The sequence below is a fragment of the Mastigoproctus giganteus genome, chromosome 5 (assembly GCF_048544385.1).
Source record: "Mastigoproctus giganteus isolate SK-2022 chromosome 5, ASM4854438v1, whole genome shotgun sequence".
In the NCBI taxonomy this organism is placed as follows: Eukaryota; Metazoa; Arthropoda; class Arachnida; order Uropygi; family Thelyphonidae; genus Mastigoproctus; species Mastigoproctus giganteus.
Window position 1 is genome coordinate 161,044,078 of NC_143579.1, and position 27,903 is coordinate 161,071,980.

The 27,903-nt window shown below is 41.8% G+C and overlaps 1 protein-coding gene across 1 annotated transcript in view; it reads right to left on the bottom strand.

Annotated features, from left to right (window-relative positions):
* The window catches only part of LOC150085797 (TBC1 domain family member 12-like), a 458,606-nt gene that overhangs the window by 123,545 nt on the left and 307,158 nt on the right, over positions 1–27,903 (bottom strand). The window contains exon 8 of the mRNA XM_090374697.1: positions 22,001–22,072. Coding sequence (XP_090230823.1) covers positions 22,001–22,072 — 72 coding nt within the window. The remainder of the gene's footprint in view (positions 1–22,000; positions 22,073–27,903) is intronic.

Genomic DNA, 27,903 nt, shown 5'->3' on the forward strand with positions numbered 1-27,903 from the left:
TTTCCATAATTCGCAAGTTCTAGAATATGCGGGGTGAGTACCCTGGCAATTGGGACACTTTGGCGTTGCTGCTGTACATTCAGTTTGGGAATGGTCTGATGAGCCACACAGGGGACAGATTATCTTACCTTGGCATGCTGTTTGAGAATGACCATACTTCTGGCATTTAAAGCATCTAAGTGGATTTGGTATATAGGGTTGGATCTTACACGAAAGGTAGCCAGCTTTTACTGATTCTGGGAGATTCGGACTGCTGAAGGTAAGGATGACATTTCTTGTGGGTGTGAGGACACCATCTTGTTTGGTCATAATTCTCTTAGCACCGACAACACGTTGTGCTTTCAGTTCTTCGGCAATTTCTTCCTCAGAAACATTAAGGAGGTCCCATTCCGAGATGACTCCCTTTGAGGTGTTTAAACTTCTGTGCGGGGTTACCGAAATGGGAAAGCCTCCGAAGGTCGTTTGCTTCAGGAGTTGTCTAGAATGACTGGGATGGGAAGTCTCTATAAGAAGATCTCCTGAGCGAAGGCGTTTGACAATTTTGGGAGTACCTGCTACAGCCTCTATGCTTTTCTGCACAAGAAATGGCGATAAGCTACTAAGAGGTTTCGTTGATAAAGAGTGTAAAATTAGAAAAGCAGGTATGTCATGTGAAGAGTCATCTTTTTTGATTCTTTTTGCTTGAGATGACTCAAGTTCATGCGAGCACGTAGGCTCTACATTCGGTGATATTACTGGATCCATGTTCGCTCCTTTTTGCCATGAGTATTAGATCAATACTCAGACTACCAGCCCCGCCACGTGGAGGCAGGAGCGGTGCCACCAGTGACCAAGCGATAAGAGATTAGTGGTTAGTGTGTTAGAGAAATTGGTTATATATATATATATAAATATAAAAGAAAGGTGTCTTTCCTTCCTTGATACTAAGCTTAGTTCTTTATTTAGAAAAAGCCAAAATTAAATAACTTGAAATAAAGAAGGTTTTAACAATCTCTACAATCTGTCGCTTAGAGATTGTTTGTTTGTTTGTTTGTTTTTTGGTTTTTTATTGGCGCATTGGCAGCTGTGGCCATAATGCGCCAAGACTATGCAATATTTAAAAGTTTAAATTCTCGGTGACCTAATTAGTTAGGTCACCATGTCCAGATAAATAATAACAAATATATAAAAATTAAATCAATAAAGAGATAACAATAACAAATTTTAAATACAATTAAAAACTTTTATTGATTTAAAATAGCTAAAAACAGCAGACACGTTGTCATTGTCGGATAAAATCTGACTGAGTGTATAAGGCTCAGTCAGATGACTAAAAGCGGTAAAACGGGTGCTGCTAAAATCTGGACAGTCAATTAAAAGGTGTCTAATCGTTAGGATTGTGCCACAGGACACACACATAGGAGGGTCATCAGCCCTCAGCAAAAACGAATGAGTTAAATGACTGTGTCCTATGCGGGTCCGGGCAAGAACAACTTCCTCCTTACGATTCCTGCGCAGACTAGACTGCCACGGTTCAATTACAGGTTTTATATGATATAACTTATTCGCAGTCTGTCTATTCCACGAATCCTGCCATTGGGAATGTATCTTTTGATGTATTATTTGCCTGTAGTCTGTATAGGGGACTAACAGGCAGTGGTCATTATTGGGAATTGCTGATTTGGCTGCGGCGTCAGCCAAATCATTTCCCCTAATCCCAATGTGGCTAGGAATCCAGCAGAAGCGGATATCATATTCACGTTCATGGAGAACGTGAATCTTCTGCTGAATGCTAGACAGAACTGGATGAGAATTATATCTCACAGATATTAAAGCCTGTAACACGCTGAGAGCGTCGGTATACAAAATGAACCGTTGGTATTGGCATTCACTAATGTGATCCAAGGCTAACTCTATAGCGTGCAGCTCTGCAGTAAATATGCTGCATTCAGAGGGAATCTGCTCCGATGTAGTGCTGTCTGTAAAGACAGCAGCAGATCCCACATATGATTCTGACTTCGACCCGTCTGTGTAGACTGGCGCGAAGTCAGAATGTTCAGCTCGGTGTGCTGAAAAAAGCTGCAGGTAGACAGACGATGGAGTGTCCGACTTTCCCCAATTTCGAAGGGACAAGTCACATGCCGGGACATGAGCATGCCAGGGTGGAAGGGGTTGCTTTGGTGTTTGGGCAACCCTGTCTACCTTTATATTAAGTTCTTTGAGTAGCTCTTGGACACGAATACCAAAAGGACGATTGGCAGTCTTACGGGTGTTGTACAAATTTTCCCATCGTGGCTCAAAAACGGTTAGCCACGTAGGGTGGTCTGGCAGGGATTTCAGTTTTAGAGCGTAGTTTAGAGACAACTGCTTACGTCGAAGCAATAATGGCGGTTCGTTTGCTTCGACGTATAAGCTCTGGACAGGAGATGTGCGATATGCTCCAATAGCGGTACGGAGAGCCAGATGATGGACAGGATCGAGCCAACGAAGTACACTGTCTCTGGCCGAATTGTATACCAGGGACCCGTAATCCAGTCTGGATCGTACAAGTGCACGATAGATGCGTAGTAGGGTGCATCGATCCGCACCCCAAGATGTTGAGGAAAGAGAGCGCAGAATATTTAGCCCTCTTGTGCACTTTGTGCGGAGTTGACGGATGTGATCCAGAAAGGTCAGCTTTTTATCGAATACGAGTCCCAAGAATTTTGTGTCCGCTGCTATTGGAATTACATTTTGTCCGAGCTTTAATTCAGGCTCAGGATGAAGATTACGCTTACGACAAAAGTGTACGCAAACGGTCTTCTCCGGCGAGAACCTGAAGCCATTAGCAAGAGCCCAGGAGTTGAGGCGATCAATAGCTTTCTGCAGTTGTCTTTCAATAACCCTCATGTTGCATGGCTGACAAAATATGCTAAAGTCATCAACATAGAGGGCACAGTTTACAGTTGGAGGAAGTTGTTCTGTGATGGAATTCACTTTGATGGCAAAAAGCGTGACACTTAATACTGATCCTTGTGGTACTCCCTCCTCTTGGCTGAAGGAACGAGAGAGTGAGGATCCCACACGAACTTGGAAAGATCGATTGGCTAAAAAGTTTTTAATAAAAATGGGGAGTTGCCCCCTAAGGCCAAGGCTATGCAGATCTTTTAAGATGCCAAATCTCCAAGTTGTGTCATACGCTTTCTCCATGTCAAAGAACACCGACACCAAGTGTTCACGTTTTAGGAAAGCATCCCGGATGGATGCTTCCAATCTAATAAGATGGTCCAAAGTGGACCGGTTCCTTCGGAAGCCGCACTGTATGTTGGAGAGAAGGTCATTTGATTCTAAGTACCATATTAAACGAGAATTAACCATTCTCTCCAGGATTTTGCACAGACAGCTAGTCAGAGCAATAGGACGATAGTTGGTGGTGACTTTTGGATCCTTTCCTGGCTTAGGGAAGGCAAGAACGATTGCCTTTCTCCAGGAATCCGGAAACTGCCCTTCAGTAAAGATTCTGTTATACAGAAGGAGCAGACAATCCATAGATTTTGGTGAAAGATGTTTAATCATGTCATAATGGATGCCATCTGGTCCAACAGCACTTGCTTTGGAAAGAGCGAGGGCTCTTTTCAGTTCCTGAATAGTAAAATCCCCGTTGTAGGGATAGAGGCCCTTGGACTTAAAATTAAGTGCTTCTCTTTCCAGTTTATGTTTCAGGACCAGGAACTCTGGGGAGTACGAGGATGTTGCGGAGATGTTAGAGAATGTTTCCCCAAGAGCATTGGCTATTGCAGTTGGATCTGCAACAGCGCATCCATTATAATCTAAGATTGAAGAAGGGTGGGATGTATATTTTCCCTTCATTTTCCGGATTTTATCCCAGACTACCTTAGAGTTGGTAGACTGGTTAATAGATGATGTAAAACGGATCCACGATTCCTTTTGGCTCTGACGACGGATGTAGCGTGCTTTGGCTCGTGCACGTTTGAAGGCTATAAGGTTGTTCGTGGTAGGATATCGGCGAAATATCCCCCACGCTTTGTTTTGAGCCTTTTTTGCTGCTGTGCATAGTGAATTCCACCAAGGTTTGGGAAATGGTGGAAACCGGGCTGATGTTTTTGGGACAGCATTAGCAGCTGCGTGGACAATGATTTCTGTGATGTACGTTACTGCGTCATTGATAGGCTCCTGACTGACTGTACTGAGCTCAAAATTTGCCTGATGTTGGAAGGCATTCCAGTCAGCCTGATCAAACTTCCACCGTGGTAACCTAAAAGGAAGACACGGTCTCCCACTGTGTAACAAGGTTATCACAGGGAAGTGATCACTTCCGTATGGATTCTCCTCCACTTCCCAGGTGAGTGAAGGGAGTAGAGAAGGGGAGCAGATAGACAGATCAATGGCAGAAAAAGTACGGGTAGGCATATGGAAGAAGGTGTTTGTTCCAGTATTTAGAAGGGAAAGGTCATTGTCATTGAGCATACGCTCTATGACTCGTCCCCTTCCGTTGATGTTAGCACTACCCCACAGGGTGTTATGTCCGTTAAAATCCCCGAGAAGTAAGAAAGGGGGAGGCAACTGCGTTACAAGATCATCAAGGTCTTCCTGGGAGATGTCAGTCCCAGGTGGCAAATAAATCGAGCAGACCGTTATTAAAAATCCCACTGTAAGGCGAATTGCAACAGCCTCTATGCTGGTTGTAATTAGCAAGGGCTGAACTGGGGTCTGATTACCCACAAGGATAGCCACTCCTCCATGAGCAGGACCATCCGCAATTCTATCCTTACGAAAGATTGTGATGTTATGCAGGGTGGGATCATCATTTGCCTTTAGATAAGTCTCCTGCAAGCAAAAGCAAACTGGCTCGTGCTTTTGCAGGAGGGCCTTGATGTCATCAGTATTTCGCCGGAATCCACGACAATTCCATTGTAGGAATTTAGCCATTATTTTGGCTTGGTGGGTCCATCAGGCGGCTTCCGAGGTGCTGAGGGCTTACTTTTATCAGTCTTGGCTTTGTCTTTTTTGGGGAAGAATGGACGATGTCCCGTGTCCATTTCTTCCTCCGCAAAGAGTTCCAAGACTGATTCATCCTGTACCTCCTTGTTCTCTACATCCATTCTTTCTGTTGTTACTTCAGGCTCTTTACCACTTGGTTTTGGTAGTGGTGGAGCACTAGGAGGTACGGATATAGGAGTGGCAACTGACTGTGTTTTTTTGGTGGGCTTTTGAGAACTCAATAAATAGCGTGCAATCGGGGTGAATGACTCTCTTGGTGGTATAGTCATCTCAGTTTGTGTCCCGATAGTGCTCTTAGCAGAAACCTTCTGGGCATATGAAGGTTTCCCGCTATTTACTGGTTGGATACGTTTTCTGGCCTCTGGGTAGGAAATATTCAGCTCTGTTTTTAGTTTTTGGATTTCTTTTTCGTCTTTCCACCGCTCGCATGCTCTTGAATAGGCGGGGTGCTCACCTTGGCAGTTAACACAGGCGGGTTTTGGAGCTGTACATTCCTTGCTCTCGTGGTCTTTAACACCACATCGAGCACAGGCAGGGTTACCACGACAAGATGTTTGTGAGTGGCCGTATTTTTGGCATCTAAAACACCGCAGTGGGTTTGGGATATAAATCCTCACTGGGCAGTTTAGATAACCTGCCTTGATGGAATTTGGAGGCCGTGGGGTGTTAAACGTGAGGATGAGAACTCGGGTAGGGACGAGATTCCCATCCTTCCGTATCGATATTCTCTTTACAGCTGTCACTCCTTGGTCTTTCAATTCAGAGCAGATCTCTTCTTCAGAAACATGAAGAAGGTCCCACTCTGATATGACACCACGTGAAGAATTTAGAGTTTTGTGAGGGGTTACGATGATAGGTATTCCCCCTATGGATGTAGCCTTTATGATTTTTTCCGCTTGCTTGGTGGTAGAAGCTTCGACCAAAAGGTCGCCAGAACGCAGTCTTTTTACAGATTTTGGTGAACCTGCCAACCCTTCTAATCCTTTCTGGATGAAGAGGGGTGACATCTTTCCAATGGACTGCTCTCCGGTGGAATGGAGAATGAGGAAAAGCGGTGTCACTAATGGTGGTGATTTATCCTCAGTTCTGGCTCGTTTTGCAGAGGTGTTATCTGCGTCATCATCTCGATTAGGTAGGGGCCTTGTTGGGGCCCCAGAAGAAAGGGGATTTGAATTACTCATGAGAGTAAAGAAAAATGTCTGATGCCTAAGTACCTCACCCACCACGGAGCCCTACGAGGGGGCGCCCACTCGTGAACTAGCAGGTACTGCGTACACGAATGGGACGCCGAGTTCGCTTAGAACACCATACCCACGTTACCAATAAGTCTTTATCCCGTCCCAGGACCATAGGGAGGGAGACTTATTGGAACGCAGTTGACCCTAGCAGTATAATACCACCCGCCGATTGATCCCAGTCGAGCCGGTCCGGGACCACCCGTCTCGTCGAAGCAGGGGCCAAAGTGGTGTATTAAGGCTGGGCCCCTCAACCACCAGGATCCCCCTTTCCGCTTCCACGGGTCGCGGCGCACGGCTGCACACGCCGGATTCCAATGATGTAACCCTGGAACCAAGGTATGGGCGTTGGATCCCAGTGATGCTAATCTGGAAAACCAGCAGCATCACTGGGAGGTCCCCTCACCACGTACAGGTGCCCACGTCGAGGGGGTCGCTTAGAGAAAAGACGCTTTCAAATCACTTTGGAAATATCGCTATGATCACTCGCTTGGCACTCGGGGCCGCGATTATCAGGGTATGATGTTTGAAGCGTTTGGATTCTGCATATGATTGGAATGTGATCACTATTATGTGGGTCGTTTAATACTGTCCATTCTATACTGGGATATAATATGGGGGAACAGAGTTAAATCAATTGTGACATAGATCCAGAGGGAAGGTGAGTATAAGTATTTTCACCAGTGTTCAGTAATGTTAGATTCAGTTGGTCCAGTATCGTCTCGATCAAGTGCCCTCTATTGTCCATGTGGTCTGATCCCCACAATGGATGATGAGCATTGAAATCACCAAGGATACAAAAAGGTGATGGTACTTGTCTTATAAGGTCTTCTAGTTCTTTAAACGTGCACATCTTGTTAGGTGGAAGGTACAGAGATACTAGAGTTAGAATTTGCCCAACAGATACACGTACAGCAATAGCTTCTAAGTGGGTTTGAAGCGGAATGTTTCTAGAAGGTATTTTACAGTCAACTAGAATGGCGATGCCTCCACGTGCAGATAGTGAGGAGTTTCTATCTTTTCTGTAAAATGTAAAATTTCTGATTGATGGAGTTACTTGTGGTCTTGTATACAAACGGCTATAGGACCATATCGGGAGATTAAATCATAGATGTCATCGATATTGCTGCGTAAACCTCTACAATTCCATTGAACAATGTTCTGCATTATCGGGGTTTGAGGAGGGAAGGCGAGTCTGTCTGTTTTTTGTGAGTGGTTTGCTTTTGACGGTCATATTTCATTCTATCTTTTCTAGGAAAATTGGGACGTCCGGGATCTGTACTCTCTTCTACGTCATCAGTTTGACCTCCAGTCTCCATATCATCTTCTGCATGAAGATCAAGGACTGTTTCATCGTGCGTAGCTATATTTTCAGAGTCCATTCTATTTGAGTTTGTCTTTTGTAATTCAGTGGCTTGTTGCCTTCGTGATTTATTTGACATTTTATCACATGATTTTATTTTAGGCGGAACTGTGATAGGGGTATTGCTTATTTCATCAACTACAACGGGTTTGCTGGTAGGTTGAGGTGTTGATAGCACAGATCGTGCCCATTCTGCAATGGATGTATTGGGCGGAATTGATACATCAGTTTGGGTTGAAACAGCTTGGCATTTTAGTGTAATGGCTGTATGGATGTATTGGGCGGAATTGATACATCAGTTTGGGTTGAAACAGCTTGGCATTTTAGTGTAACGGAAGCGTACGTGGTTTTTGCAATAGTTGACTTTATTTGCTTTCTTGCTTCTTGACATGTGACCTTATTCTCGATCTTACTTTTGTATTCTTTTTTCAATTTTCCAGAGTTTGCATGATTTTGAGTATGCTGGATGGTCATTCTTGCAATTTGGACATTCCGGAGCCTTTGCAGTACACTCTGTTTGTGAATGGTTTTTTGAATCACAGTTAGGACAAGTAGTTTCGCCTCTCCATGTTGTCTGGGAGTGACCAAACTTTTGGCACTTGAAACATCTTAGAGGGTTTGGAATGTATGGGCATATCGGCAGTTTAGGTAGCCTGCTTTAACTGAGGTCGGCAAATTCGGTGTACTAAAGGTCAGTATAATATTACGTGTGGGAACAAGTTTGTCATCCTTCTTTATCATAATTCTTCTTGCTTGAGTTACTTTCTGTTCTAGTAATTCCATGACTATCTCCTCTTCGGTTACGTTCAACAAATCCCACTCACTTATTACTCCTTTTGAGGAGTTCAAGGTGTTATGTGGTGAGACTTTGATTGGTATTCCGCTTATAGATGACATTTTTAGTAAAAATTCTGAATGCCTAGCTTGAGTGGTCTCAATTAAAAGATCTCCTGATTGGAGCCTTTTCACCATTTTCGGTGTACCTGCTGCATTCTCGAGACATCTCTGGATGACAAAGGGAGAGAGTCTGCTTAGCGGCTGAGTCGATAAGGAATGTATAATCAGAAAAGCTGGTGGTTCTGATTTGTTACAATCCTTTTTCATTCTTTTTGGAAGATTGGGATCGTCTTCCATTCTGCAGGTCTCAACATGTTGAGAGCCTGTTGGCTCTAGTGGTGGACATGTATCACAGTCCATTGTTGCTACTTTTAGCCCTGGGAGTGAGAGCTTTTCCTCCCAGATTTCCGGCCCCGCCACGTGGAGGCAGGAGCGGTGCGACCTAGTGGCCAAGTGGTTGGAGAGGTTAATTTGTTAGTGCAAAAATTAATAAATATACTAGGAAAAGAAAGGTAATTTTCCTTTCTGGGTTCTTGCTTAGGATCTGTTAAGTAGAGAACCACTTACAAAGAAATGAGGATGCGAAAAGCACTAGAAAGTAAATATAACCAAATCACTGAGAAAGAGCACTATATCTCACTTGGGAAAATCGCTTGGCACTCGGGGCCTTTTGGTTTATCTTTTATGGAGAAACCTGGCTGACCAGTGTCTTCTTCAGCTGTTGTTGTTATTTTTGGCGCAAGGGCTGCTTACACCATATTGCACCTATCAGTTTTTTTTTTTTGGTAGTTGTTGGCGCATCGGCTTCTGTGGCCATAATGCACCTCCCAAGGTTTTTTACAGTACTTTGATCCAAGCCTGAGACTGGATTCGAACCTGTGACCTTTGGGTTGCCAGGCAGGCACTTTACCCACTGGGCTAGTGCTTATCAGTTTTGTTTGTTTTGTTTTGGTTTTATTGGCGCATTAGCTACTAAGGCTATAATGCGCCAAGACCATGTCATTTATAAAAAAAAAAAAAAAAAATTTAAACTTTCAGTGACCTAATTAGTTAGGTCACTATGTCAAGAAGTATAAGAAAATGTAAATTTTATAAACGAGTAAAAATATTTATTGATTTTAAAAATCTAAAAATAGCAGACACATTGTCATTGTCGGATAAAATCTGACTGAGTGTATACGGCTCAGTCAGATGATTGAAAGCAGTAAAACGGATATTATTAAAATCTGGACAATCAATTAAGATGTGTCTCATAGTTAAAATTGTGCCACAGGACACACACATAGGAGGGTCATCAGCCCTCAGCAAAAACGAATGAGTTAATGACTGTGTCCTATGCGGAGTCCGGGCAAGAACAACTTATTCCTAACGATTCCTGCGCAGACTAGACTGCCACGGTTCAATAACAGGCTTTATACAATATAGTTTATTTCCAGTCTGTCTATTCCACGAGTCCTGCCATTGGGATTGTATGTTTTGGTGTATTATTTGCCTGTAGTCTGTATAGGGGACTGACAGGCAGCGGTTATTATTGGGAATTGCTGATTTGGCTGCGGCGTCGGGAAATGATTTGGCTGACGCCTTCCGCTTCTGCTGGATTCCCAGCAAAAGCGGATATCATATTCACGTCCAAGGAGGAAGTGAATCTTCTGTTGAATACTAGACAGAACTTGATGAGGCTTATACCTCACAGATATTAAAGTCTGTAACACACTGAGAGAATCAGAATATAAAATGAACCGTTGGTATTGTCATTCACTAATGTGATCCAAGGCTAACTCTATAGCATGCAGCTCTGCAGTAAATATACTGCATTCAGAGGGAATCTGCTCCGATGCAGTGCTGTCTGTAAAGACAGCAGCAGATCCCACATATGATTCCGACTTCGAACCGTCTGTGTAGACTGGCACGAAGTTGGAATGTTCAGCTCGGTGTGCTGAATAAAGCTGCAGGTAGACCGATGATGGAGTGTCCGACTTTCCCCAATTTCTAAGGGACAAGTCACATGTCGGGACATGAGCATGTCAGGGTGGAAAGGGTTCCTTTGGTGTTTGGGCAACCTTGTCTACCTTGATATTAAGTTCTTTGAGTAGCTCTTGGAGACGTATACCAAAAGGACGATTGGCAGTCTTACGAGTATTGTACAAATTTTCCCATCGTGGCTCAAAAACGAATGGCCACGTGGGATGGTCTGGCAGGGATTTCAGTTTTAAGGCGTACTTTAGAGACAACTGCTTATGACGAATTCGTTTGTGGTTCGTTTGCTCCGACGTATAAGCTCTGGACAGGAGATGTTCCAAATGCTCCAGTATCGATACGTAGAGCCTGATGATGGACAGGGTCCAACCATCGAAGGGCACTGTCTCTGGCTAAAGAACATACTTGGGACCCATAATCTAATTTGGATCGCACAAGTGCACGCTAAAGCCGTAGAAGGGTGCATCGGTCTGCACCCCAAGATAAAGAGGAGAGCGAGCAGAGCATATTAAGGCCTCTTGTGCATTTTGTGTGGAGTTGACGAATATGATCCAAAAAGGTCAGTTTTTTTACGAATATCAGTCACAAGAATTTTGTCTTCGCTGCTACTTAAATAGCATTTTGTCCGAGCCTTAATTCAGGTTCAGGATGAAGATTACGCTTGCGACAAAAGTGTACACAAACGGTCTTCTCCGACGAGAACCTGAAGCCATTAGCAAGTGCCGAGGAATTCAGACTATCAATGGCTTTCTGCAGTTGTCTTTCAATAACCCTCATATTGCACAACTGACAAAAAATGCTAAAGTCATCAACATAGAGGGCACTGTTTACAGTTGGAGGAAGTTGTTCTGTGATGGAATTTATTTTGATGGCAAAAAGCGCGACACTTAATACTGATCCTTGTGGTACTCCCTCCTCTTGGCTAAAGGAGCGAGAGAGTGAGGATCCCACACGAACTTGGAACGATCGTTTGGCTAAAAAGTTTTGAATAAAAAAGGGGAGATGCCCTCTAAGGCCTAGGCCATGTAAATCTTTTAAAATGCCAAATCTCCAAGTTGTGTCATACGTTTTTCCATGTCAAAGAACACCGACACCAAGTGTTCGCGTTTTAGGAAAGCATCCCAGATGGATGCTTCCAATCTAATAAGATGGTCCAAAGTGGAGCAGTTCCTTCGGAAGCCGCACTGGATGTTGGAGAGAAGGTCATTTGTTTCTAGATACCATATTAAATGAGAATTAACCATTCTCTCCAGGATTTTGCACAGACAGCTAGTCAGAGCAATAGGACAATAATTGGTAGTAACTTTTGGATCCTTTCCTGGCTTAGGAAAGGCAAGAACGATTGCCTTTCAAAAGGAGTCTGGAAACTGCCCTTCAGTAAAGATTTATTATACAGAAGGAGCAGACAATCCATAGATTTTGGTGAAAGATCTATAATCGTTTCATAATTGATGCCATCTGGTCCAACGGCACTTGCTTTGGAAAGAGTGAGGGCTCTTTTCAGTTCCTCTATAGTGAATGCCCCGTTGTAGGGATAGAGGCCCTTGGACTTAAAATTAAGTGCCTGTTTTTCGATTTTATATTTCAGGACCAGGAACACTGGGGAATACGAAGATGTTGCAGAGATGTTAGAGAATGTTTCCCCAAGAGCATGGCTATTGCAGTTGGATCTGCAATAGCGCATCCATTATAATCTAGGATTGAAGAAGGGTGGGATGTATATTTTCCTTTCATTTTCCGGATTTTATCGCAGACTACCTTAGAGTTGGTAGACTGGTTAATAGATGATGTAAAACGGATCCACGATTCCTTTTGACTCTGACGGCGGATATATCGTGCTTTGGCTCTTGCACGTTTAAAGGCTATAAGGTTGGTCGTGGTAGGATATCGGCGGAATATCCCCCACGCTTTGTTTTGAGCCTTTTTTGCTGCTGTGCATTGTGAATTCCACCAAGGTTTAGGAAATGGTGGAAACCGGGCAGATGTTTTTGGAACAGCATTCGCAGCTGCTTGGACAGTATTTTCTTTGATGTACTTAACTGCATCATTGATAGGCTCTTGACTGACTGTGCTAAGATAAAATTTGCCTGATGTTGGAAGGCAGTCCAGTCAGCCTGATCAGTCTTCCACCGTGGTAACCTGAAGGGAAGACATGGGCTCCCACTGTATAACGAGGTTATCACAGGGAAGTGATCGCTTCCGTATGGATTCTAATCCACTTCACAAGTTTGTGAAGGGAGTAGAGAAGGGGAGCAGATAGAGAGATCAATGGCAGAAAAAGTACGGGTAGGCACGTGGAAGAAGGTGTTTGTTCCAGTATTTAGAAGGGAAAGGTCATTGTCATTTAGCATATGCTCTATGACTCGTCCCCTTCCGTTGATGTTAGCACTACCCCACAGGGTGTTATGTCCATTCATATCCCCGAGAAGTAAGAAAGGGGGAGGCAACTACGTTAGAAGATCATCAAGGTCTTCCTGGGAGATGTCAGTCCCAGGTGGCAAATAGATAGAGCAGACAGTTAATAAAAATCCCACCGTAAGGCAAATTTCAACAGCTTCTATGCTAGTTGTAATTAGCAAGGGCTGCACTGGGGTCTGGTTACCCACAAGGATAGCCACTCCCCCATGTACAGAGCCATCCGCAATTCTATCCTTACGATAGAATTGTGGTGTTATGCATCGTAGGATCGTCATTTGCCTTTAGATATGTCTCCTGCAAGCAAAAGCAAACTGGCTCGTGCTTTTGCAGGAGGGCCTTGATGTCATAAATATTTCGCCGGAATCCACGACAATTCCAATGTAGGAATTTAGCCATTATTTTGGCTTGGTGGGTCCATCAGGCAGCTTCCGAGGTGCTGAGGGCTTACTTTTATCAGTCTTAGATTTATCTTTTTTGGGGAAGAATGGACGCTGTCCCGTGTCCATTTCTTCCTCCGCAAAGAGTTCCAAGACTGAATCTTCGGGTACCTCCTTCTGCTCGACATCCATCTTTTCTTGGGTACTAGGGGGGACTTCCCCTTTTTTATTCTTATCTTTCATAATTATCTTTGTTGCTTGTGGAGCATTACGAGGTACCGATATAGGAGTGGCAGCTGATTGGTCCTTCTGCGCAGGTTTTTGAGAACTTAAAAGATAACGCGCGATGGGAGTGAAAGACTCCTTTGGAGGAATGGTCATCTCCGTCTTGAGTTCCGACGGAACATCTCCCTGCTACCTTCTGGGCGTAGGTAGGTTTGTTGATATTCAGGGGTTTGACCGATTTCCTTGCCTCCTGGTATGATATATTTAGCTCTGCCTTCAGCCGTTGAATTTCTTTTTCTTCTTTCCACCTCTGGCATGCTTGTGAATAGGCCGGGTGTTCGCCTTCACAGTTAATACAGGTGGGTTTTGCGGCTGAACATGCTGTTGTTTCGTGGTCCTTTGCACCGCATCGAGCGCATGCAAGGACTCCACGGCAGGCCATTTGAGAATGTCCATACTTCTGACATTTAAAACACCATAAAGGGTTCGGAATGTATGGACGCACCGAACAGTTGATGTATCCAGCTTTAATCTCGTCAGGAGGTTTTGGGAGAGCTAAAACTCAGGATAACGCTCCTGGTTTTAACAATTTTTCCATCCCTTCGCGCAGTGATTCTCTTAACGGCAATGACTCCCTTTGGTTTTAATTCGGAGCAGATTTCCTCCTCGGTGACGTCGAGAAGGTCCCACTCCGAAATGACACCTCTTGATGAATTGAGTGTTCTGTGTGGTGTCACTGTTATAGGGATTCCTCCGATTAATGTTGTTCGGAGTAGATGTTCTGATTGCCTGTCATTTTTAGTTTCAATTAAAAGGTCTCCAGAACGAAGCCTTTTAACTGATTTGGGTGAACCTGCTAACCCATCTAACCCTTTTTGAATAAAAAAGGGCGACATTTTACCAATCGGTGTCTCATTGGTAGAATGCATGATTAAGAACCTTGGAACTGACCCTGATGGTATTTCAGTTCGCTGCCTTTTTTTAGCAATAATGCTATCTGGATCGTTATCTATGTTTTCAGATAGGGACCGGGTTGGGGCCCCTGAAGAAGTAAGTTTATCAGGATTCATATAGTTTTTTAAATTGTTCAGTGCCCGGACTCCCCACCCACCACAGAGCCCAAAGAGACGCCCACTACCCGGCATGCAATAAATGCGCTTGGGAGTGGGACGCCTGGGCTACCCAGACACTATACCCGCACCGCCGCCAGCCTGAATCCTGTCCCGCGGACCATGAGGGTAGGGGCGTGGCATTGACACGGTTGACCCTCGCAGGCGAGCCTACTAGCCGATTGATCCTAGCCGGGCCTTCCAGGACCACCCGTCTTGTCGAAGCAGGGGCCAAAGTTGTGTATTGAAGCTGGGCCCCTCAACCACCAGGATCCCCCTTTCCAAATTTCCACGGGTCGCAGCGCACGGTAAACACGCCGGATTCCATTGATGTAAGCCTGGAACCTGGGCTGTGGGCGTTGGATCACAGTGATGCTAGTCTGGAAGTCCAGCGCTGGGAGGTCCCCTCACCACGTACAGGTGCCCACGTCGAGGAGTGTGCCTATCAGTGATACGAAAGTTATCGATGGTAACTGTTATGGAAACAGTCAGAGACCATCATATAATTTTATTCGTTTAAGAAAGCAGAATAACTCGAAGGAATTAGCATCATAGCCTATGATATGAGAAAGTTTTAGAGGTTCTTTTAGATTTGGAAGGAAGCTGAATGAGCATTGCCGAGCATGTTTGTACAGAGTGCATTGAACAAGAATGTGCTTCATTGTGAGCTGACAGTTGCATTGAAAACAATGTGGAGAATCATTTCCTGTGAGGAAATGATCCTCCACATTAATAATGAACCTCCACAGAAATAGGTGAGTAAACTGGCTGTGGCCGATTAGTGCTCTGGTTAAGATTACTTCTTCCTTTCTGTTAGTACAAAAACTAGAGATCCATAACTGTGGTTCTGGTTTTATTTACAATAATATTATCCATTTCAGCTTGCCACAGAAGTGTCCATTGTACCTTACATATCCTTCGTATCATAGGTTTGTAATCAACATATGGAATGCAAAAACCTGACGATGATGGGTTAGAGGGATGTTTTGTGGCATAGTCTGTGCATTCGTTTCCTGGGATCCCAGTGTGGCCTGGGATCCAGCAGATGACTACTTGCTGGCGTTCCTCACCAAGAATCATCTTACTTCTTATGGTTTTTATTAAAGGATTGGATGGTGATGAGGTGTTTTGTAGGGCTACTAGTGTACTCTGCGAGTCCGTATACATTATACTTTTTTTAATGGAGCAATGGACAATATTTTCTAGGGCAAGATTGATGGCGAATAACTCAGCTGTATAACTGCTGCATTCAGTAGGCAGAGATACAGAGATGGTGTTAAAAGAGAAAACTGCTGCTTGATTTTGTTTTGAATTTTATTGGCGCATTAGCAACTAAGGCTATAATGCGCAAGAAAGAGAAAACTGCTGCAGCACCTACTCCACTATCAGACTTTGATCCATCTGTGTATATTTTCGTGAAATGCGGATAATTTTGTGTGTAAGCAGTATGTAGTTGTCGCACATTAATATTTGCAAGGGAATCTTTTCCCCAGTTTAGGAATTATATGTCACAGGATGGATTAAGACAGGACCATGGGGGTACTGAAGTATTTGGATCTTGGAGGACATTTTCAAAGTGTACATTCCAACTTTCTGATAGAGCCTGCAATCTGATGCCAGTAGGTTGAACTGCTCTGGGTTTATTTCAGTAGAACATTTAAACTGTGGATCACTAAGTATAGGCCATTTGGGATGAGTAGGCATGCTTTGAATTTTAGCAGCATAATTCAGAAATAACACCTTTCTTCTGACGCAGCATGGAACTTCATGGGTTTCAGCGTAGAGACTTTGTACTGGCGATGTTCTATAAGCACCTGTAGCAATCCTGAGGGCAGAATGTTGACCAGGAGCAAGCCATACTAGCACACTCTCCCTAGCAGAGTCATACACCGGGGCCCCATAATCAAGACTAGATCTAATTAGAGTTCTTATTTTTTTATAGGCAGCGGAGGCAAGGTGAGACTACTCACTGGGGAGGCGAATGCTACTCATAACTGAGATAGGATGATTTGTCAGGTGTAGCTCTGGGTCAGGATGCATCCCTCGTTTGTTACAAAAGTGAATGGGGCTAGATTTTTAATGAGATAGTCTGTAACCATTCTGTGTCATACATAGTTCAATATTGTTTAGCGAGATTTGTAGTTGCCTTTCAATGAAGTTCATATTCAGCGAACTCCAGGAAACAGTCAGATCATCGGCATAGAGATACGAGTTCACAGTGTTGGGAATATATTTGATAATATGATTTATTCTCAATTCAAATAAAGTAGCACTGAGAACTGAGCCCTGTGGGACTCCTTCCTCCTGTATATAGATTTGCGAGAAGACTTGTCTATAGTGAACTTGAAAGGATCTATACTGAAGGAAGTTTTGTATGTAGCATGGTAAGTGGCCTCTCAGGTCAAGAGAATGAAGATCTTTTAAGATACCAAAACGTCAGGTGGTGTCAAAGGCCTTCTATATGTCAAGGCAGACCATGACAAGGTGTTCATTTCAAATAAATGCATTCCTAATATTTGTAACAAATAATAAAAATGGAAAGTTTTCTGCTAGTTCCATTAACCTAATACCTGCAGGCCTAGTTGCTTGTGCTTTGTTTCTATAAAAGATCGTGAGTGGCGGATCATTAAATATTGACCAATTAGGAAGGGTCGACTGACTTTGGATCTTGGTTGCGTAGTTCAATAATAACATCTTTCTTCTGACGTTTAGAGGAGTTCGTAGGCTTCTACATAGAGACTTTGCACTGGAGATGTTCTGAACGCACCTAGAGCTATTCTTAGAGCTGAATGTTGAATAGAGTTGAGACGAGATAAGGCACTTTCCCTATCAGAATCAAAGACAGGTGCGCCATAGTCCAGACGAGATCTAATTATGGATCTATATAAGTGAAGCAAGGTGTAACGATCTGCTCCACAGGTTGTTGCTGATAAGGCTCTGAGTATGTTCATTTTTTTTTTGGCAAGCTGTCCGGAGATGTTCAATGTGTTTTTGATAGTTTAACTTACAGTCAAAAATTAAGCCAAGTAGATGAATACTACAAATGTATTTGCTATTGGAATAAGATGGTTATCTAATTGGAGTTCAGGATCAGGAGGCATTTTACGTATGGTACAGAAATGAATGGCAGTAGATTTTTGGCTGGATAGTCTTAACCGTTTTGTGTCATCCAAATCTGGATCTGATTTATTGATATCTGCAATTGTCTCTCAATGTAGTTCATGTTTTGAGAGTGGCAGGAGATTGTGAGATCATCGGCATAAAGATATGAGTCCACTGTTTTCGGAATAAGTTCAGTTAAATGATTAATTCTAATTGCGAATAGAGTGGCACTCAGAACGGACCCTTGAGGGACTCCTTCCTGAACAAAGTTTTTAGAGAGAATTCCTTGGTAACGAACTTGAAAGGATCTTTGTTCTAAGAAATTTTGGATGAAATATGGCAAATTTCCTCTCAGGCCAAGAGAATGTAGATCCTTTAAAATGCCGAAACGCCATGTGGTGTCAAAGGCTTTCTCAATATCCAGACAGACCATAACCAGATGCTCCTTTTTGATGAATGCATTTCTGATGTTTGCTTCGGCTTTAATCATAAGGTCCAATGATGATCGATTTTTTCTGAAACCAAATTGATTGTTATTGATTAAGTTTTGGGACTCAAGGTACCAAGTCAGACGGTGGTGAATCACTTTTTCGAGGGTTTTGCTCAGACAGCTGGTAAGTGAAATTGGTCTGTAGTTTTGAGGAACAGAATAGTCTTTACCAGGTTTTGGGATAGCCATAACATAGGAATGACACCAGGAGCTTGGGTATATACGTTCAGTGAATATTCAATTGAGGAAGAACAGCAGTGATGACTGTGACTTTGTATTTAAATTTTTGAGCATTATATAAAATATCCCATCAGGACCAGCAGCGCTGTTCCTTGTGTTGGTAAGAGCATGCTGAAGTTCAACCATGGTAAATGGTTGATTATATCTGTCAATTTGGATTTTTCAGTTACACCTTTAATTTTTTAAAACGATTGGTCATAAGAAGTTGAGGAGGACAACTGAGAAAATACAGATCCTAGTGCATTTGCAATTTCTGCCGGAGTAGAGAGTTCCTGTCCATTCCAGTTAATTAGTGGAGTAGATGTTGGAGGAATTTTGCTATTTAACAATTTTATCTTATTCCAGATCAGTCTGATGTCTATATTTTTATTAACTGAGGAAGCGAATTTAATCCAAGATTCTTTTTTTGCTTTCCGTCTGATATAAAGGGCTCTTGATCTAAGTCGCTTATAATTAATAAGATTGGAAGTGGTTGGATGTTTGTGGAATTGATTCCAAGCTTTGTTTTTCTCTTTTTTTGCATTGTTGCATTCTTCGTTCCACCAATAATTTAATTTTCGCCTTTTCCTGACTTGGTATTGTGGAATTGCAGGGGTTGCAGCTGTTAGAAGAGCACTGTATGACATGGTTGTCGAACGAGACAAGCGTGCTATATTTTATCCAGTCAGCCTTTGGAAATTTCCATTTTATGAATTGTCTGTTGGTAATGAACAGGAAGTTTGAACTTTGCATATTATTGGGAAATGATCACTGTTGTGAGGGTCGTTAAGAGACCCACTGGATACTTGGATAGAGCACTGGAGAGGTCTATTGCAGAGGTTGATCCAGTAGGAAAATGAACATAGGTAGGAGAGCCAGTATTTAACAATGTTAGTTCCTGTCTATCTATTAGCATTTCAACAAGTTTTCCACGCCTGTCTAAGCTGGAAGAACCCCATAATGGGTGGTGAGCATTAAAGTCACCTAGTAGACAGAAGGGAACTGTTAGTTGCAACACAAGATCTTCGATTTCCTGAATAGAATATGGACGATTAGGTGGAAGACAAATTGAGACCAATGTAACGGTGGTTCCAATTATTATGCGTGTGGCAACAGCTTCTAAAGAGGTTTGCAATGGAATGCATCTGGAAGGAACTCTCAAGTCCAACAGGATGGCTACTCCTCCATGAGCACTATTAGTGTCAGATCTATCTTGTCTGTAGATAGTGTAATTTTTGACTGTGGTGGAACTTGGGGTGTCAAGTTGGTTTCCTGTAGGCACATAGCTACAGGATTGAAGCAGTGAATTAGTTCATTGATATCATCGATGTTGCTGCGAAAACCTCTACAATTCCATTGAATGATGTGTTCCATTATTTGGTTTTGTTCGTGGAAGATGTATCTGACTGCTTTTTATAAGTTGATGGTTTATGACGGTCCGGTTTTGGTTTTTCTTTTCGGGGAAAAGTGGGACGTCCCGATTCATTGCTATCGTCCATATCATCTTCTGCGTGCATTTTAATCAGTTCTTCTTGACCGATAGAATCATCTGCATCCATGCTTGTTAGACCTGATACTTTCGTCTCAGCAGAATAAGATCTTTGCAAATTTTCTGCTGCCTGACGATGCGGAAGTCTCTGGGTTGAAGAGTGGCGTGTTATTGCTTTGGTCTATTGAATTTGGTTTAGATGGATGCTGGATCAAGAGTACTGATCGTGCCCAGTCTGATATTGATATTTTTGGAGAGATGGATACTTCCGTCTGACATGCCACTGATTCGTGTCTGAGAGTGGTAGAAGCATAAGTGTGTTTTGGCTTACTTAAGTTGATCTGTTTTTTCGCTTCTTGGTAAGAGACTTTATTTTCAATTTTATATTTTTGTATTTTTTTTTCCTATCTTCCATAGTTCACAGTCTTTGGAGTAGGCTGGATGTTTGCCACTACAATTAGGACACTGTGGTGTTGGAGCTTTGCATTCTGCTTGCGTGTGATTCTTGCAGTTGCAGTTTGGACATATAGCATCTCCACGGCATGCTGTCTGAGAATGGCCGAACTTTTGACATTTAAAGCATCTGAGCGGATTTGGGATATATGGCCTAATGCGGCAATTCAAGTAACCTTTGACAGAACCCAGTAGATTTGGAGTACTGAAAGTCAAGATTATGTTTCGCGTGGGAGTTAAGTTGCCGTCTTTTCTGATCATGATACGTTTTGCATGTGATGCATTTTGATCTTTTAGCTCCTGGACAATTTCTTCCTCAGAAACATATAATAGATCCCATTCGGAGATCACTCCTTTGAAAGAATTTAGTGTGTTGTGTGGGGTAACCTGAATTGGTATTCCGCTTAAAGAAGTAAGTTGCAGTAGTAATTCAGAATGTCATGAGTAAGATGTCTCTACTAGTAGATCTCCTGATTGGAGACATTTAACCATTTTTGGTGAACCTGCAGTGTTTTCTAGGCATCTCTGGATGATGAAAGGTGAGAGCTTGCTCACATGTTGGGATGACAAAGAGTGTATTATGAGGAAAGCTGGTGATTCCTGTTTCCTAGTGTCCTTTTTTTGTCTCTTTGAAAGAGAGAAGTCATTGTCAGTGTCATTGTCGTGTTCATGTTGAGAGCACTTCGGCTCTAAACGTGGAAATTCACTTATTTCGATCTTTGCTCCTTTTAGCCCCGAGGGTTGGTTTCCCCCCTGGTTACCGGCCCCCGCCACATGGAGGCTGGAGCGGTGCCACCTGTTACCAAGCAGTTGTTTAAGTTAGTGGATTTGGTTAGTGATATATATAAAGAATAAGAAAAGAAAGGTGGATTGCCTTTCTGGGTTCTTACTTTTGACTTTTAAAGCACAGAACCACTTCAAGTAAATAAAATAACAGCCGCACTGGAAAATAAAGAAACTATATCACTTTGGAGATCACTCTATAATCACTGGAAGAAAATCGCTTGTCGCTATAGCTTGGCAACCAGGGCCTGGAACAAATGGAATGCGGCTAATTAGTGATAGATATATTTGATATATCTGATACATCTGTCTGAATACCTATTGATTAAAAATGTTGAGCAGGTGCAGCATATGTAGGCTTTGACACTGTTTTGATTAAATTTTCTCACCTCTGAGTATGTGACTGTTCTCCACTTTATATTTCTGGATTGTTTTCCTTGTTTCCATAGTTCACATGTTTCGGTGAATGCCAGGTGGTTACCCTTACAAATTGTGTTACCCTTATAATGTAATTTGCCATTATATGATATAATGTAATTGTAAGGGTAACCAGGTGCTTACCCTTACAATTACATTATATCACTATAATGCCTGACCCCTGGGCAATGGAATATTGGAAGGAACTTCCACCTGGTGTTTTGGAAGTGGGTAGTCAATAAATTTGCAGAAGGATTAGATAAATTATTAGAAAGGATGGATTTATGAAGTAGGCATGTTTTTTGGCTCATGCCATATAAGCTTGGTTCCTAAGATCATTTTGCCATTTCTAATACTTTTTTCCCTTGATTTCAAAAGTTTACATGAAATGAAGCATTGCAACTAAAGGAGACTATTAATGGAATCTCTTGATTTTTGGCAGATTGACAATACAAAACAATCAATGTAATACAAGAGAACACAATAAATGATTCCAATAATAATTTAATTTAAAAGTGCTACTTACATAACCAATATCTGGTCGATAAATTACATATGCTCCTAAGACTCCCTCTAATGTTTTGTGATAAGGACCACCCTGAATGAAAAGAAGCTTTGTTGAAATAATTGTCATTTTAGTTACTTCATTTTCAATTATCATTAATCCATAAAGAAATAAAATCTTTCTTTGTGTTAAACATTAACTGATGGTCGAATTCATTTTATCCATGCAATTTTAACTAATGGTAAGGTATTTAACCTGTAGTAATACTACATATGTTTAAGAAAAATAAAACATGATATACAGCATGGAAAACTATCAACAATTTAGAGTTACATTAGAAGGGATGTCAAATATCTGTTAAACTAAAAGAGCCAAATTTCACACAAAAGCAGCTGTCAAGCAACTAATGCATGAATTCTGAGACTATATTTTGACAGTAAGGACAGAAAATTGCACTATCTTTAATGTATGTCCCTGCCATGTTCTGTGAAAACCTGAGAATCACCGTGATCTCAAAGGACTGGATAAGGCGGCAATCAAAGGGTTCTTCGTGACTTGCAATGAACTTAGAGGATCATGTAAAAATTATACTTATTGGTGTCACTAGGTTTAATGAATAGGTGCACTTTGATTACTGTGGCCAAATTGCATCTGTTCAAAGTTTATTTCAAAGAGATAGTATAGCTACACAATTATATACATATAGGCCAATACACTTCAGGTATAGTAAGAGTTCTACATTTGCAGTAAGAGAGAATGATTTTCAGTGTAGGATAAGAAGAGAAATTCTCCCTTATGGGAGAGATTTCTCTGAGAGAGTCAATATACACTGAGCGATCACTGAATTATGACTACCCAACTAATACTTTGCAGGTCCTAATTTTGTCCTCAGTACAGCAGCTATCCAACGTGGCATTGATGCATTAACATTAGTAGAGGCATATAATGCAAGAAAGCAAGTTTATACAGCATCAGGCATAAAAAAAAAAAAAAAAATCCTTCCATTTCACTCCTCCATTCGTTCCAAATGCTTGTTCAGCTCAGCCTTAAATTTATTTAGGCTATGAACTTCCAAAATAAAAGATGAAAGTCTGTTCCACCAATCAACTACCCACTGGCTAAAGGCAAATTTCCGCACATCTCTTCTACAGCTGTCTTTCCTCAATTTGAATCTGTGCCCCAACAGGTTCTTAATCTGAGGAAGAGGAAGAATCCCAACAGCATTCAGCTTGCTCAACCCATTCAAGACCTTACCTCAATCAGATCACCTGGCAGGTACTTACTCTCCAGGTGCTACAATTTGCAGAACTTAAGCCTTTCTTCGTAAGAGCACCCCTTTGTTCCCCTCACCAATCTTGTTGCCCTTCTTTGTACTCATTCTAGCAACTCTACATCCTTCCTAAGATGAAGCCTCCAGATCTGTATAAAGTACTCTAGGTGTGGCCTGACCATTGCCTTGTATAACGGGATAATCACCTCCCTGTCCCTGCTAGCAAAATTCTTATGTATCATTGACAATACTCCATGACCTGCCCTGGCAGCCCGTCTGCACTGTTAAGTGAACTTCTTCTATGACTGCACAATTTCCCCCAGGTCTTTTTCACTTTCCACTTCCCCGAGTGTAGTACCACACAGTTGGTACGTTACTCTTCGGTTATTGCTACCCATATGCAGTACTTTGCATTTGTCAATATTAAACTTCAGTTGCCACTTCTTAGCCCATTTTCCCAACTTATCTAGATCCAGTTGGAGTAGCACACTGTCTTTACTGTCATTAACAACCCTGCCAACCTTTGTATCATCTGCAAACATGGACATTAAACCTGATATACCTTCATCAATATCATTGAAAAATATAAAAAACAACAATGGGCCCAACACCAAACCCTGGGGAACGCCACTAATAACATTTGTCCACAAAGAGCAGTGTCCTCTGATTACCACTCTTTGTTGTCTCCTGGTCTGTGCTTGTTAACAGGAGAGACTGATTCTACAGGGATGGAATACACTTAAACAGAAAGTGTGCAAGAATATTTGCTGATGCTATCGAGGCAGTGTTAGGTGGGTCGGAACACTGCTGGCTTGGGGGATACATGGACTAATAGATTAACAGCAGCCGCTGGCAAAGGTGAAAGTGATTCTTGCACTGCTTTTATTGGAATGAGCAACAGCATTCAACAAGATGTTGGAAGCATTAGAGAAGTATGGCCAACCAAGCTGTGTGTAATGCGGTCAGCAATGAAAGTATGGAGGTCATTGGTGTATCCAGACGCTCGATATGCCTTTCCACAGTGTCCCACAAGTGCTCTATGGGATTGATAATAGGGGAGTTTAGAGGGCAATCAATATGCTGGAAGTCAGAACTGCATTCCTCAAACCATTCCTGCACAAAAAGTGCCCAATGGCTCGCCGCATTGTCATCTTGGAAGACACCATTGCCATTCAGGAAAAAGTATAACACAGTTTAACAAGTACAGGTCATTGTTGAAAAAAAGCTGTGAATAAGGGTCGAATTTGAAAGTGTCTGCAATTCTGCACAGACACGATAGAAGGGAGTACATGATGAGAGCCCTGTCGATCAATTCGGCCATGGAGAGATTGTGCAAGGCTCAACTGGTAGAATTTTTCTCAGCCTGGCCTGTGCTTGTTAACAGGAGAGACTGCTTCTACAGGGATGGGATACACTTAAATAGAAAGTGTGCAAGAATATTTGCTCATGCTATCGAGGCAGTGTTAGATGGGTCGGAAAACTGCTAGCTTGGGGAGATACATGGACTAATAGATTAACAGTAGCCGCTGGTAGAGGTTAAATTTATTCTTGCATTGCTTCTATTGGAATTAGCAGAAGACTGGAAAACAAGATGCAAGGGATATCAGAGACTGCTGGGAGTCACTGCGGTACAAGTAAACACATGGGTTGTGTTAGGGTAGCTAAGAAAAAGAACAGGTGCATGTATACTTGCGTGTACACCAATGCTAGGAGTTTGGTAAATAAATTTGATGAATTTGAGGTGTTGGTCAAAACAGCAAAGGCAGATATTGTTGGGATATCAGAGACATGGTGTCACACAGATATAAGGAATGCAGAACTGGAATTTGGGGAGTACAATGTGTACAGAAAGGATCGAAAGGATAGGAAGGGAGGAGGGGTTATGCTATTAGTTAAGAAACATAAAATCCAAGGAAGTACAGACAGTCAACATGGATGGACAGTGCAGTGTCGAGTCAGCTTGGTGTGACAAAATCACTGGGAAATCAAAATTGTGAGGAGTGTGTTATAGGCCTAATGACTCTGATGAGTATAATAAACAACTGTACAGGAAAAACAGAGTGGGCCAGTAAATCACAGAGTCTTAATAACGGGGATTTTAATTTCCCAGATATTGACTGGAATTTGTGGGTTGTTCACTAACACACTAGCAAGACTTTTGTGGATTTATTGGATGATTGTTTTCTACAGCATCATGTACAGGAGGCAACTAGAGGGAGTAATACTCTTGATCTGATTATCAGTAGTGATACTTCATGCATTAAGAATCTGCAGATAAAAGAACCACTAGGTGGCAGTGATCACAGTGCACTGAAGTGGGATTTACTCAAAGAGGTAAGTACCATTAGGGGTAAAGGGAAGGGTTTTTGCTTTCATAAAGAGAAATATGGGGGTCTGAGACAGTATTTAAATTCTATACGGTGGGACTAACTGATGATGTTACCAACAGCAAATTCAAAATGGAAAGAATTCAAAGAATTAATCTTGGAAGCTACTAGGTTTTCATACCAACTAAGAAATATTGTTCAAAGTTTAGGTCTAAATGGATATCAGATGAACTAATGAGTGGGAGAGAATAAAAATGTATGGGATACATATAAATTAACACACGACACAGAAGCCTATAATATATACAGTCGATTCCGGTTATTTGGGACACATCGGGACTAGTGCATTTTGGCCCAATTAAGCGGCTGCCCCAATTATCCGAAGTTTCACGTAAATACAGTAATTAAAATATAATGTACCCCCCCCCCTTTACAATTAGTTCACTGTACAGTCAAATCATGTTACAACGAACTCAAAATAGTAAAGTACCGTTCACTATACGATGTGCATTAAGCACCGGTCATAGTGATCACGTTTGTGAACTGAATTTTAATTCTATTACACAGCGATTCTAATTAGCGAAAATAGGATGAATGTTATCTACAGGCTATAAAAGTTAAGATATATTAAGCACAAATTTATCCTTTATTACCTTACCAATTAAAAAATTAAATGATATGGGAAATTCGGAAGAATATACGTGATAATCGGAATAATTAATAGGTACTGTATTATGTACATACGAACTAAACTAGCTGACATTTGTTGGTGGGGGCTGAAATTTAAAACAGTAAAAAGATAAGCAATCAATAAAAAAAAACACTGCACATACAAATTGCAAGTAACACAATACGCGCAAGTGGGAATGGAGTAACGAGTTACAAAGCTTTAAAAATAGGAATGAAGAGAAGATTCTAAAAATTATTATTTTTTTTATATGATTGAAGATTCCATGGAAGTGTAAACACATTTTACCATAATAACCCACAGAATTCCAGCTGTCAGTATTATCGCAAATTCAATAAGATCGAATTTACTATCCGTTTACGATAGATTGCACTAACAGAAAAGCCCAATAAACAGGTGACTGCTAATTGTTTTTATTGTATTATGGTTGTGACCTCCAAAAATCCGACCAAACTAGGTGGTACAGTCAGATAAAATCTTAGGGTAATCTCCAGTGGTGCGGTCTCCCGCCCCGATTAAATGGCATTCTGTCCCAATTAAGCGAAGTAAACTCTGGCTATTTTCACGATTGGGTTCTGTTTTTTAAGATTTGCCCCAAATAAATGGCTGCCCTGATTAACCGGTGGCCCAAATAACCGGAATCCACTGTATGAACTGGTCTGTAACCAAGTTACAAAGGAGGTTAGGCAGGCAAAGGCAGATTATGAGAAATCTTTGGCAAAGGATGCCAAGAAAAACAGCAAGGATTTCTTTTCTTATATAAACTCTAGAATGAAGGGGATGAATCAGATTAGTCAACCGGATATCGATGGTTCAAATGTTGATGATCCTGCTCAGGTAGCTAACGAGCTAAATGAGTATTTTGCATCTACATTCACACATGAGGAGTTATTCAGGGAGGGGAATGCATCTCTCGCAGTAAGCTAGATGATTTTGTAATAACAGAGAGCAAATTGGTGGAGAAATTGTTGAAGATAAACTTAAGAAAGGAACCAGGAGTGGATTGGATCTATCCAGTTATATTAAAGGAGGCAGCAAGGAAGTTGTTGTTGTTGTGGGTTTTTTTTTTTTTTTGGCGTGAGGGCTTCTATAACTAAATTGCACCTATTTCTGTGGAGAGACTGTGCAGATCAGTAAAGCGAGTTTATAAGAGCATATATATATTAATCTGTTTCAGAAAGCGAAAAAATTCAGATAAATTAGAGTTGTCTCCAAGAATATGTCTTACTTGAAGAGACTCATTCAACTTACAGAGGGAATGGATGGTGTGAATCTGGCAGACTGATAATGATTGCACTCTATAAGAATATGATTTACAGTTAGTGGTGAATCACAATGCAAGCATAGTGGGGGGGGGGCTATTTCCTTGCAATAAATAGAGATGCGTAAAGTGGCTATGTCCAATACGTGCTCTGGCAAGAACCTCTTCGTATCTGTTTGAGCGGAAACTAGATTTCCATACCTGTGGATTCTGTTTTATATTTCATAACTTGTAATTTAACTGATAATGCCAAATTTCTCCCCATTTTTCATTGCATATTTATGGTCTGTGTAAGGAATCTGGATATTGTCATTGTCAGTGCGATTTCTTGCTGCTTTATCTGCTTGATTGATTTTGATTTTTGTGGCGCAAAAACAG